The sequence below is a fragment of the Myotis davidii genome, unplaced genomic scaffold, assembly GCF_000327345.1.
Source record: "Myotis davidii unplaced genomic scaffold, ASM32734v1 scaffold223, whole genome shotgun sequence".
NCBI classification, from domain to species: domain Eukaryota; kingdom Metazoa; phylum Chordata; class Mammalia; order Chiroptera; family Vespertilionidae; genus Myotis; species Myotis davidii.
The window spans coordinates 1,147,541-1,160,284 of NW_006294609.1; the positions used below are offsets into that span (position 1 = coordinate 1,147,541).

A 12,744-nucleotide genomic window follows, 5' to 3' on the forward strand; every position below is an offset into this window, starting at 1 on the left:
ATGAGGATGTCACATTCGAAATCCTGCTGTCATAACCCCATGACCTCAAAGGCAAGAGACAACAACTTCTGTCCAGAATGACTGGGAAAATGAGGGGTTATATCAGCTGTGATGGTCACACTCCCTAGAGTTTAAGTACAAATTAAAGGAGGCCAGGGGATTGTCAAGGGCGAGGGGGGAGGGGGAAGGACACATATGTAATAATACTCTTAATACTTTAAGCAATAAAAAAATAAATAAAGGAGAAAAAAAAAACAAAAAAAACCCCAAACAAAAAGAATATTCACCAAAGATGAAAGGATGTCCTTATACTGATAAGAACAGATATTTGAATACTGACCCAACACAATGGCAAGCAGGAATAAGAGTCCAAAAGTGGTCTCTTTATATATAAAAGGCTAAGCACCCTAGCTGGTTTAGCTCAGTGGATAGAATGTTGGCTTGCAGACCGAAGAGTCCCAGGTTTGATTCCGGTCAAGGGCACATGCTGGGCTGTGGGCTCAATCCCAGTAGGGGGTGTGCAGGAGGCAGGTGATCCATGATTCTCTCTCATCATTGATGGTCCTATCTCTCTCTTCCCCTCCCTTCCTCTGAAATCAATAAAAAATATATAAATTAAAAAAGAAATAAAGTAAAAAGGCCAAGTGACCATCCGACCGATAGTATGACGCGCACTGACCACCAGGAGGCAGACGCTCAACGCAGGAGCCTCCGAGCTGCAGTGACTTGGCATTGGTGGTTCTGACACACCCTGGAACCAGAGAGGAGGGAGCCCGATTCTGAGGCGCATCACCCGAGAACCACCTTCTTGCAGTCCGGGACCCCTCGGGGGATATCACAGAGACAGTTTTGACCTGATCCCCGCAGGCCAGGCCAAGGGACCCCACCTACTGCAGGGACCTCGCTCACTCCGCAGATGCCCTTTGAGCCAAGGTGCCACTGGGGAAGGACCTCAGGAGGTTGGCTCCAGGGCATGTCCAGCCCACCTCCCCCAGTTCCGCCGGCCACCTTCTAATTAATTTCCTCTCAATGCGCACGAATCAGTGCACCGGGACACTAGAATTACATTTATAGGACAGTGGCAAACCTATGAAGAGTCAAGTCTCTTGGTTTTTGTTAAAACAGGGATGATGGCAAATTCTACAATACTTAAGGGGTGAGTTTGAAATAAAACCTGGACAAAATTCTGGATGCAATTAGCAAAATATAGTTTGCAAAGATCAGAATGGGAAATGGGGCATTTAGAAGGCTGCATGGACTAAGCCAAGAACAAGTCCCGCCAGACCATAACCTCATTGTCTTTTTTTTAGATGAGACCGACGAGGAGGATTTAGTACAATGATCTGGATCGTGCTTTTATGAATTTTGCAATTAATATGAACCTGGGGAAGGGGGGATCAATATGCTAGAAAACACAATCAGGATTTTAAAATATTCAAAAGTGTACAGATGATCTAAGACCAAATAGAAAAAAACAAAAAACCCTGGAGGGACAGCCATAGAGCAACACACTTAAGTCCAAATGGGTTAGGCACGTGGTCGGCAAACTATGGCTCGTGAGCCACATGCGGCTCTTTGGCCCCTTGAGTGTGGGTGGCTCTTCCTAAGCCTTAGGAGTACTCTAATTAAGTTAATAACAATGTACCTACCCATATAGTTTAAGTTTAAAAAATTTGGCTCTCAAAAGAAATTTCAATCATTATACTGTTGATATTTGGCTCTGTTGACTAATGAGTTTGCTGACCACTGGGTTAGGCAAATACAGTAAGAGGAATTGTAGTGGTGGTGTGTTTCTCCCTGATGGGAGAGAAAGAACGTGAGGAATTTCTTAACTACTTAAGTCACCCAATATGGGAGGAAACACATCGTGAGATTGTCTCAGAAGTCCACAAGAACAGAGACCTTTTGCTTTGTTCACTGCTCTACTCCAACTCCTGTAACAATGCCTGCCACATAATACGCGCTAGCTAGCAGAAACATGGCCGGGCTAGGTTCAAATCTCAAAGATTCAAACCTTTGCTCAAGGAGCGAATGTTCAGGATGTTTCCGAGTTGAGATAGGAGAGCCAATGGATCGCAACGCAGTAGAAAGCTAAAAAAATCACTAGGAAGATCGTTAGACTAAATATTATTACAGCTTTAATAAGAAAAAACATTATTACAACTTGCCCTCTTCTTCTAATTAATTTTAAAATATGGTTTTATTGATTTTTAGAGAGAGAGAAACATCAGTGAGAGAAAAACATCATTGATTAACTGCCTCCTGCATGCATCCCTACTAGGGACTGAGCCCTGACCTGGAATTGAACTGGTGCTGAGGTGCACTATCTGGGCTGCTTCTTTATTTTTTAATCCTCACCGGAGGACATGCTTAGAGAGTGAAACAGAGAGAGGGAGAGGAAGATGGAGAGAGGTTAAGTTCCTTGGTAGCAGGACCCTGCAAGATACCCCTCACAGGTTGTCTACATGGATTATTAATAAACAAACTAGCATCAACTCTTGAGTCAAGGTGCCTTTTAGGCTCAAAGAATTTAAGTAACCTGTCCAAGATCACACCAGGGAAAACCAGGACTTGAATGAAGATCCAAGATCTTTCCTAACCATCTTGCTTCTCTACTGTGTCACAGAATATAATTTTGACTATAGGTATTTCATGACAATAGCACCCTTTTTCCAAACATTATCTTCTGGCCAATGATCTACTTTTGGAAAAGGCTACACTGCTTCCCTCAATCTGAGAATGTTCTTGTAGGGTGTAACTTGTTTCCCAGGAGCCTTTCCAGCCCTATTATATCAAGGGCATGGGAGAGCTGTTTTTCAAGGAGTAGGGACACCCACTATGACCCACCTTACAAAGGTATCAACTGTTCCCTTTCAAATCAAATCCCAAAGATCAACATGCTTCTTAAAAAGAGGTGAACATGCCTTGGCTGTTTTTGCTCAGTGGATAGAGCATCGGCCTGAGACTATTGAGCCATAGGAATGGATCTCCGATGTAACCCAAGGACCTACTGTATTTGTGAAATAATTCAAGAAATAAAGTTCAGCCCTAACCGGTTTGGCTCAGTGGCTTCAGCCTGCAGACTCAAGGGCCCCAGGTTCGATTCCAGTCAAGGGCATGTACCTTGGTTGCAGGCACATCCCCAGAAGGGGGTGTGCAGGAGGCAGCTGATCAATGTGTTCTGACTCTCTATCCTTCTCCCTTCCTCTCTGTACAAAATCAATAAAAATATATTAAAAAAGAGAAAGAAATAAAGTTCACTTTAGTCATCATTGTTCTCTGTAATATTATCAAGGGGAATATGAAGCTTCAATTACTAGTACATTTTGTTCTATTTGTCTAACTTTTTTCATTTGAATTTTAATACTTTTTCTGGTAACCTAATTGCAACAGTCTCAAGAGAGTTGTTTTTAACAAGACCAGATAGGCACCACTAAGTTTTATAAGATAACACAATTCATAGAAATATTCACATACAAAAAAATATTCACTTATGCTATTGTAAGTCTAATTTAAATATACAGAATGAGAAATACCATTAAGTAGAATTTGGCAAAGGTGTATTTCTTGAGTCCCACTTACACTCTCCATAAAGTATCAAAATGAGACTTTGACAAGGCTCACATGGCTGGGCTAGTGTCATGAGGAGGCTCAGGTATGGAGACCTCTCTTTGGGTCTGAGAGACTAAGAGAGCTAAGTAGTGGCCAAGTATATGTGTTATCTTAAAATACACATCATTAACCAGACAGGCTTTCTCCTCCTCTTGATCTCTTTAAGGTCCTTACCTATGTATCCACTGACCAAGTCTAAGTGATCCCCTCTATAGTACCTGATTTTCCTCTCTACAATCCCCTGGGCACACACTCCAAAGAATGCACCGAATACAGGTTTCTAAAACATGTATCTTAGAGCCAGAGGCCAGCAAGCAGGTGTCCTAAATGGAGAGACTTTAAACACTAGCTCAGGTAAGAACCCAATTCCCAACTTCCTTTATGGGTCTTAGAATTCTGACTGCGGTCTTTTTTTTTTTTTTTAAATGTATTTTTATTGATTTCAGAGAGGAAGGGAGAGGGAAATAGAGATAGAAACATCAATGATGAGAGAAAATCATTGATCGGCTGCCTCCAGCACTCCCCCTACTGCTGGGGACTGCCCGCAACCCAGGCATGTGCCCTTCCTTGGCTGGAGTCAAACTCGGGACCCTTCAGTCCACAGACCAACGCTCTATTCACTGAGCCAAACCAGCTAGGGCTCTGACTGCAGTCTTATCCCCAAGGTTCTCACCCAAATGTGCAAAGTTACACCAACTCTCTGAATCCTAGCTCCCTACTACTCCTAGGATGAAATGACAGATGTGAAAATAGCTCAGAAGGCAGAAACCACTATGCAAACTAGAAGGTATTTTTAAAAAATATATTTTTATTTATTTCAGAGAGGAAGGGAGAGGGAGAGAATCACTGATTGGCTGCTTCCTGCATGCCCCACACTGGGGACCGAGTCCACAACCCAGGCATGTGCCCAGACTAGGAACCGTGACCTCCTAGTTCATAGGTTGACACTCAACCACTGAGCCATGCTGGGTGCAAACTAGAAGGTATTAAGAGCCCAGTATACAAGTTATTTTAGCGTGTTGAGGAGTACACTAGGCCAGACAAGTGTACCTATGCAAGGGCAGAACTGTGTGAGATGAGAAAACCAGAAGGTCTACTCAAAGATGACTCTTATCTGTGGAGGTGGCTTCTTCTGCCACAAGCCTCACTTTTTCCTCATAGCCAAGATGAGAGGGAAAAGTAACCATGGACTTTGAAACAAACCTTCAGGTGTAGTTTACTGAGATATGACTCCTGATCTAGAAAATACTGAGAATAACCAGTGAAAAATATATACAAAACAAATTATAGCTAACTTTTATCTGTGGGTACAATGTTTTATGGGTTAAGTTTTGCTTTTTTTTGAAGCAACAGGCTCCATTACTTCATCCTTCTGCCCTGCACCTAGGCCAGTGGTCGGCAAACTGAGGCTTGTGAGTCGCAGTTTGCTGACCACTGACCTAGGCTATCTCCCTGCTTTGATCCTGAGGTAAATACATAGAGGACAATCACTAATTTAATCTGTTTCTCTAACACATATGCAATTTGATATTAAAGAATATTCAGCCCCACCAGTGTGGCTCAGTGGTTGAGCATCGACCTATGAACCAGGAGGTCATGGTCCGATTCCTGGTCAGGGCACATGCCCAGGTTGTGCGCTCAGTCCCCAGTGTGGGGCATGGAGGAGGCAGCTGATCTCTCATCACTGATGTTTCTATCTCTCTCCCACTCTCCTTCCTCTCCGAAGTCAATAAAAATATATTTTAAAATGTTTAAGTTCTATTTCATGCTATTATTATTTACAAAATCTCTCATAAGTAAGATCTGAGACATTTACTAGTGGCCCAGTGCACGAAATTTGTGTTTGGGGGTTGGGGGGTGTATGTGTGTCTTCCTCAGCCCAGCCTGCACCCTCTCCAATCTGGGACATCCCTTTCACAATCAAGGACTGCTGACTCCCAACCGCTTGCCTGCCAGCCTGATCACCCCCTAACCACTTTCCTGCCAGCCGGATTGATGCCTAACTGCTCCCCTGCTGGCTGGTTGCCCCTAACTGCCCTCCCCTGCTGGCCTAGTCACTCCCAACTGCCCTTTCCTGCAGGCCTGGACCCCCCCAACTGCCCTCCCCTGCAGGCCTGGTCGCCCTTAACTGCCCTCCCCTGCAGGCCTGGTCCCTCCCAATTGCCCTCTCCTGATGGTCTGATCGCCAACAACTGCCCTCCCCCACTGGCCATCTTGTGTGTTGGAGTGAGGGTCAATTTGCATACTACCTCTTTATTATATGGGATTGACTGGGTAGCTCAGTTGGTTAAAGCAGCGGTTGCCAACCTTTTGGATCTCATGGACCACCAGTGGTCCACGGACCACCAGTTGGCGACTGCTGCTCCAAAGGTTTCCTTAAACTAGCGGTTGCCAACCTTTAAGACCTCACAGACCACCAGTGGTAATGAATGCCTACCAATATGTGACCACTGGGTTAGAGCACCATCCCGCTATGCCAAGGTTCCAAGTTCAATCCCCGGCCAAGGCACATATAAGAATCAACTAATGAATGCCTAAATATATGGAACAACAAATCTCTCTCTCTCTCCTTTCTCCTCTCTAAAACCATTAACTAAATGAAAACATTAAAAAAAAATTCCTCTGCCTTACCAAAGAGAAATTCTAAGACATTTATTCATATTTCTCTTCAACTCAACTAACCACATTAGAAATATGAAAATGTATAAGTGGCTATGTGTCTGTCTACCAATGTCAACTCTAGGACATGGATCTTTCTTAACTATCATCTTTCCTTATTGGAAATAAAACTGACTACTGTGAAACGAAATCTATGAGTCTTTGGGAACAGAAAATAGAGCAAAGAGGTTGAGATCTTGGAAGAAACAAGGCATAGAAAGGACAAAAGAATCATGTGGACTACTCACAGTGGATCTTCTAAGATCATCCAGTTCTCTTATTCTCGTAAATATAACTTTGCAGAAACAAAATTAAAATGAAAGATAAAAACCGAATGTCAAAAGAATTCCAAAAACAACCTTAATAGATTTTACCTCTAATGCCAAGGCAGTCTTGTCGTAAGCACAGGGAACTCTTTTCTGGACTGCTTTTGCAAAGACAGGTCCATTCTGTGTGGACGGCAATGGGTTGATTGCTGCCCCAGGAGTACTGGAAACTGCAGGTAGAGGAGTTGTGGTCTGAGGTTGAGCATATGCATGAGCAGGTTCTGGGATCCCATAACTGTTGGAATTCCTATTTCCATGCTTTCCATGTGGTGAGGATCTCACGAGCTTTTCAACATAAGGGACGGGAATCATCCCAATCCGGCCGTCCTTGTTCCGGGCACTCCACCACTGTTCTTCAGGCTTCTCTATTATCACCAGGATCTCACCTTTTTTAAAGGGCAGGTCTTCAGCATCATTCCCAAGAAAATCATAGAGAGTCCGTACATATTCCAGATTTTCTTCTGCTGTAGGCAGGTTGGGTGCTGATACAGATCCCATTTGTGGGCTTGGATACCTTGAGAAAGAAAATTACTTTAAGAGAAAAATCTTACTCTATACCAGTGTTTGCCAAACTTCTAAATAAACCATTCTCTATAATAAATTATCTCCCTCTTTAAATTAATTCCAACTCTGTAGTTAAGATGATTCTGTTGCACTGATTTACTATCATTTGTATTGCAACCTAAGTCAATATCCTAAATATGCCTTTTTAAATTACATGCCAAATGCATACACTCACATACACACCCCATATTTCTGTTTTACAGGAACCTTTTGTTTACACACAGTACCTGGCCTGAACTTACTAAAAACCTAGAATAAGTTCAGTAGCTGTCTTCCTCAGGACCTTGTCACAACCACCACATACTCTCCCTCATGGTCTTAATCTTTGACATGCATCCTGCACACTTCTATGGACACCCACAGAGAAGATGACAAAGACCTCTGTCTCTGTGTCCCTCAAAATATAAAATGCACTACATTCCAAACTTACAAAGCCCTCACAGTACACCTTGTATAGGAATCATCACCTGAACATCCAAATGAAAGCATGTGAAAGTTTTCACTGCAAAACTCACAGGCAAGCCTTAGCTGGTTTGGCTGAGTGGATAGAGCGTCGGCCTGCGGATTGAAGGGTCCCCGGTTCAATTCCAGTCCAAGGGCACATGCCCAGATTGTGGGCTCGCTCCCCAGTAGGAAGAATGCAGGAGGCAGTTGATCAATGATTCTCTCTCATCACTGATGTTTCTCTCTCTCTCTCCCTCCCTCTCTGAAATCAATAAAAATATATTTAAAAAAACAAACATAAAACTCATGGGCAAGAGCTATCAGCTAAGCATCAGTCAGTCCCTTTGTTGTGCTCACAGATTCAATGTGTATTAGCCTAGTATAGTGGTCGGCAAACTGCGGCTCGCGAGCCACATGCGGCTCTTTGGCCCCTTGAATGTGGCTCTTCCACAAAATACTGACTTCTGCGCATGGGCCACGAAGTTTCAATTGCACTGTACGTGCGCGCCCGCATGTGGTATTTCGTGGGAGAGCCACACTCAAGGGGCTAAAGAGCCGGAGTTTGCTGACCACTGGCCTAGTACATTGTTTAATAATGTACTCCCAGAGACAATTACACAAGCACAGTTCCCTGCTCTCCAACATTCCATTTGTAATGCTCCTTCTGAGAAAGAAGTACAGAGGTCTCCCCCATAGGTTCAAGAACTTGAGTGTTCTGAAAAGTTGTGAACACACCAAGTTTTATTTTTTTAATTTATTTTTATTCTTAAATCATTTATTTCAGTCACAGTAAGAGGCAAAGAAAAATTAAACAGGCAGCATACTTGATTACTCATTATATCCTAGAAATGACTGAAGTTATTACAAACATTCTTTTGTTTCACACCAAGTTTTAGAAGAAACCTTTACCATTACCCTGTCCCCATAACGTTTTTGAATCTACACCAGAGTAACAAATCCTGGACTTCATACAAAGTCTGCCCATCTTTAGGAAATGACTTTGCCTGCAGAACCATTCACCAGAGCCAGGTTCTAGAATAGCCCTGAGGGGGATTGCTAAGATACTTCCACTAAGGTTTCCCATTAGCCCATGGCCATTCTCTTTCTTTATTCCCCCATTAGTGATCTAAGAAGTTACTTCATAACAACATGATCTATGTCGAAACATTCTTTTGATTTGATTTATAAAAACTATCACCATATTACAACATTCAGCAAAAGTAGAAAAACAAAAGATTTTAAAAATCCCATAGTTCCTGCTCTAATGTAGCTATAATTCTTCCTTTCTTCTCCCCTGCCACTTCATGACTTTAAAAAAAATCCTGTGAATGTCTGTGGCAGTTTTTCTGCCTAATACCACACCACAGGTGTCTTCCCAAATCACTGGTCTTTTTCAGGGCAGGATAACATTTCATTCTGGGAGCCTGCTGCAATGAAGCATCCCTGTTTTATTGGATACTTAGGTTTTCTTTCTCCCTATTTAATCATCCACATCACAAATTCTTTTGACCTTATTTTCCCTATGCTGGATTTTTTTGTAAAGCCTTGATTCCCAGATTAAAGAACAGGAACACTTTCATGGCCCTTGGTACATACTTGCTACATGAAGATTTTCCAAAAGCAGTCTTCATGATTTGGTAAAGCTTGTATCTTTTTAATGTGAATTACTAGCTTCACAGTCATCAGAATACCATGGTGATTAGGAGCCTGATTTAAAACATCAAAGGCCTTTTTACTAAGGGACAAATTGCTTACTATCAACAGTACATCTAAAAAGAGACAGCAGGACTCTGGCTGGTGTTGCTCAAAGTTGTTAAGAGCATTGGCCTATGCTCCGAAGGGTTATGGGTTTGATTCCTGGTCAGGATGCTTACTGAGGCAACGGATTGATGTTTCTCTCTCACATCAATGTCTGTCTCTCTTCCTCTCCCAAATCAGTAAAAAATATATATATAATTTTAAAAGAATCAGTTTGAAAAAGCACATCCTCTTTGAAGTCTTCCCTAACACCTTAGTTGATCATACTTGCTTTTAAGCTCCCATGGTATTATATTTTAATTTGCTCAAAGGCTAGAATCATGGTTTATTTGCATTATATGCTTTCAATCTAGTATTGGGCTTTGGTATAGAGTAGGCCTATATATGTTGAAATTCCTAATAAAATTAAAATGCCAAAGACACGGGGAAGCATTTCCCATTCCAGTTTCTAACCGTTTTTTCCTTCTGAAAACACAAAGGCTTTGCCATTCCAACTCCCTAAACCTGGTTTAATTCAGTTAGCAAAGGAAATCCTGGATTTGCCTTCCAAGACTCTTCACCTCAGCACTGATCCCCTCCTACTCTTAGCCATCATTCCAGACTAGCTGCTACATGCCTGGGCCCCAAATTACTTATGAGGATCTTAGCTCAGACTCTAGGACAGTGATGGCGAACCTTTTGAGCTCGGCGTGTCAGCATTCTGAAAAACCCTAACTTAACTCTGCCGTGTCACATATAGAAATTTTTTGATATTTGCAACCATAGTAAAACAAAAACTTATATTTTTGATATTTATTTTATATATTTAAATGCCATTTAACAAAGAAAAATCAACCAAAAAAATGAGTTCGCGTGTCACCTCTGACACGCGTGTCATAGGTTCGCCATCTCTGCTCTAGGATAATCTGAACTACCACCACTAATAAGCACTGCCTCGTTTTACTTATCAGGAAGAACTAAAATATTTTCGCCTCAAGAAACCTTAGAAATAATCTAGTCCAACTATTAAGATCAAAGGAAAATTCTTTCTTAGATAAAAAAATTCTCTAAATTTGAGTCTCAAACAAAAGATATGTCACAAATCAAATGGCTACCAGTATTTTACATGCTATGGGAACTAACTGGGCAAGCTTCCATTCCATTCCGTGCATGACATTGTTCTTATATCTCATCTTAATTAAATTTAGATGATTTAAACTCCCGGTAAGAAGAAACTCAAAGGTTTATTCACAGTGTTGAATTCTATGCTAATCAAAATTACTGGTAATCCTTCTTCCCTATTAATTATAAAAGTCCAGATTTGAGTTCCCTTAAATATTTAGAACAGGGGATGTGGAAGGAGGTCTGACCCTGCTGCCTGTGGTATCCTCTGGTCCATGCAGTCCTTGCTTTCTGCTTCACAGGTGTGAGGGTCCTCCTCTGGGCACTCAGATTAGGCTGAGCATCCTTTTCCAGTTCTCCCACAGCTACTTTACCATATTAGGTAGCATGGAAATAGCCTTTATTATCAGTAAGCTCCATTTGTTGCTTCTTGTGTATGCTCTGATGGGGGATTGAACCCACAACCCTGGCCTATTGGGATGATGCTCTAACTAACTGAGCTACCCAGCCAGGATAGGACTATTGATTTACCGTTAGTTCCGTTAGTTCCATATTACCAGGTACATACAATCTGCAAAGTCTGTTGAGTAAAAAATAAGATTTTCTCTAAGGGTCAACTTGCCTCAATTTTAAAATGTTTACTTCTCATGATTTTTCTCCTACCCTTCATACATAAACTAAAACTGGAAAAGCAAGTTATACAAAAAACACTTTCAAGTTTCTAAACCATGGGAAAATATGATTCATCATATTTAAAAAATCCACTCAGACACTTTCTGAAACATTCTGTTGTTAAACTTATTATATATATCACACTAGTGCTTACCTGACTACTAACTATAGCAATACACAGAATGTTAAAATTGTTTGTATTCAAATAAAATGGAAGTGATTTGTAATATAAAAATGACATCCACATGCATAAAGAGAATCCTTTGGGGTCATTCAAAATTAACGAAGCTGGCGGGAACACGGCCACATCTTTCTGACTTTCTTCCCTCTCAGCATGCATCACCTAAACTCTGAGTCCTTGAAAGACTTACAACCAGGGGAGCAATGGGCAGTGGCAGCTCATCTTGGGCTAACCCCCTGAACCTGTCTACAAGGCCCCTTTTCTCTGACTTTCCAGTGAGCCACAGCATCTCTGCCCAGATTCTCTCTTATTGCTTGTTCTATCCTAAGGCCTTCCTTGTTTCACTGTCCCCAGCTTTCATAAATGTATTCCCAAAAACTGAATCAACAAAAAACAACAGACATGACACCTTTTGGGGGTTAAGTTTACCACAAATACAAAAAGCTTATTAATTACAGTAATAAGATAAACACAAATATACCAAACCATAATTTCTTCCTTTCTCTTCCTATCATTTCCCCCTCCCCCGCAATCAGGATCAATCTTATCTCCAAAACAGGCATTTTCACCAAGCTGTCTATTGAAGTCTACATATGTCATCAGTCACCATCATTTTGCACCTTGTACTGTCCCCAGGTTCAAACTCCTCCCATGGCACCCACTGAACTTATTATTTATTTATTTATTGTTGACAGTATTACAGATGTCTTCCATTTTCTCCCTTTTTGCCCCGCCTCGTTCCACCCCAGGCCTTCCCCACGCTATTTTCTGTGTCCAAGGGCTATGCATATGTTTTTTCGTTAATCTCTTCCTGTTCCCTCCTACCTCATCCCACCCCCACTGAGATCTGTTATTCTGTTCCATGCATCTATACCTCTGGATCTATTTTGTTCATCAGTTTATTTTGTTCATTAGATTCCACGTATAAGCAAGACCATGTGATAATTGTCTTTCTCTAACTGGCTTATTTTTCGCCTAGTATAGTCTCCCGGTCCATCCATGCTATCTCAAAGAGTAAGAAAGAGCTCCTTTTTTACAGTCGCATAGTATTCCATTGTGTAAATGTACTACAGTTTTTTATCCATTCATCTACTGGTGGGCACTTGAGCTGTTTCCAGATCTTACCTATTATAAATAATGCTGCTATAAACATAGGGGGCACCCACTGCACTTTAAATAAAATCCAATTTCCTTATCTTGACCATTGTATCTCCAAATTCTTTACCTCTTCCTTTACTAATAAGAACCACACTCCAGCTCTAGCCAGTTTGGCTCAGTGTATAGAGCAGTGATGGCGAACCTATGACACGCGTGTCACGCAAACTCATTTTTTGGTTGATTTTTCTTTGTTAAATGGCATTTATGTATCTAAAATAAATATCAAAAATATGTCTTTAGATCAACCAAAGGACTTGTATGCATCCATAT

General features: G+C 41.5%; 1 protein-coding gene across 1 annotated transcript in view; it reads right to left on the minus strand.

The window, feature by feature from the left end:
* The window catches only part of CRKL (v-crk avian sarcoma virus CT10 oncogene homolog-like), a 29,682-nt gene that overhangs the window by 5,745 nt on the left and 11,193 nt on the right, over positions 1–12,744 (minus strand). The window contains exon 2 of the mRNA XM_006768855.2: positions 6,645–7,110. Within this exon, the coding sequence (XP_006768918.1) occupies positions 6,645–7,110 (466 nt within the window). The remainder of the gene's footprint in view (positions 1–6,644; positions 7,111–12,744) is intronic.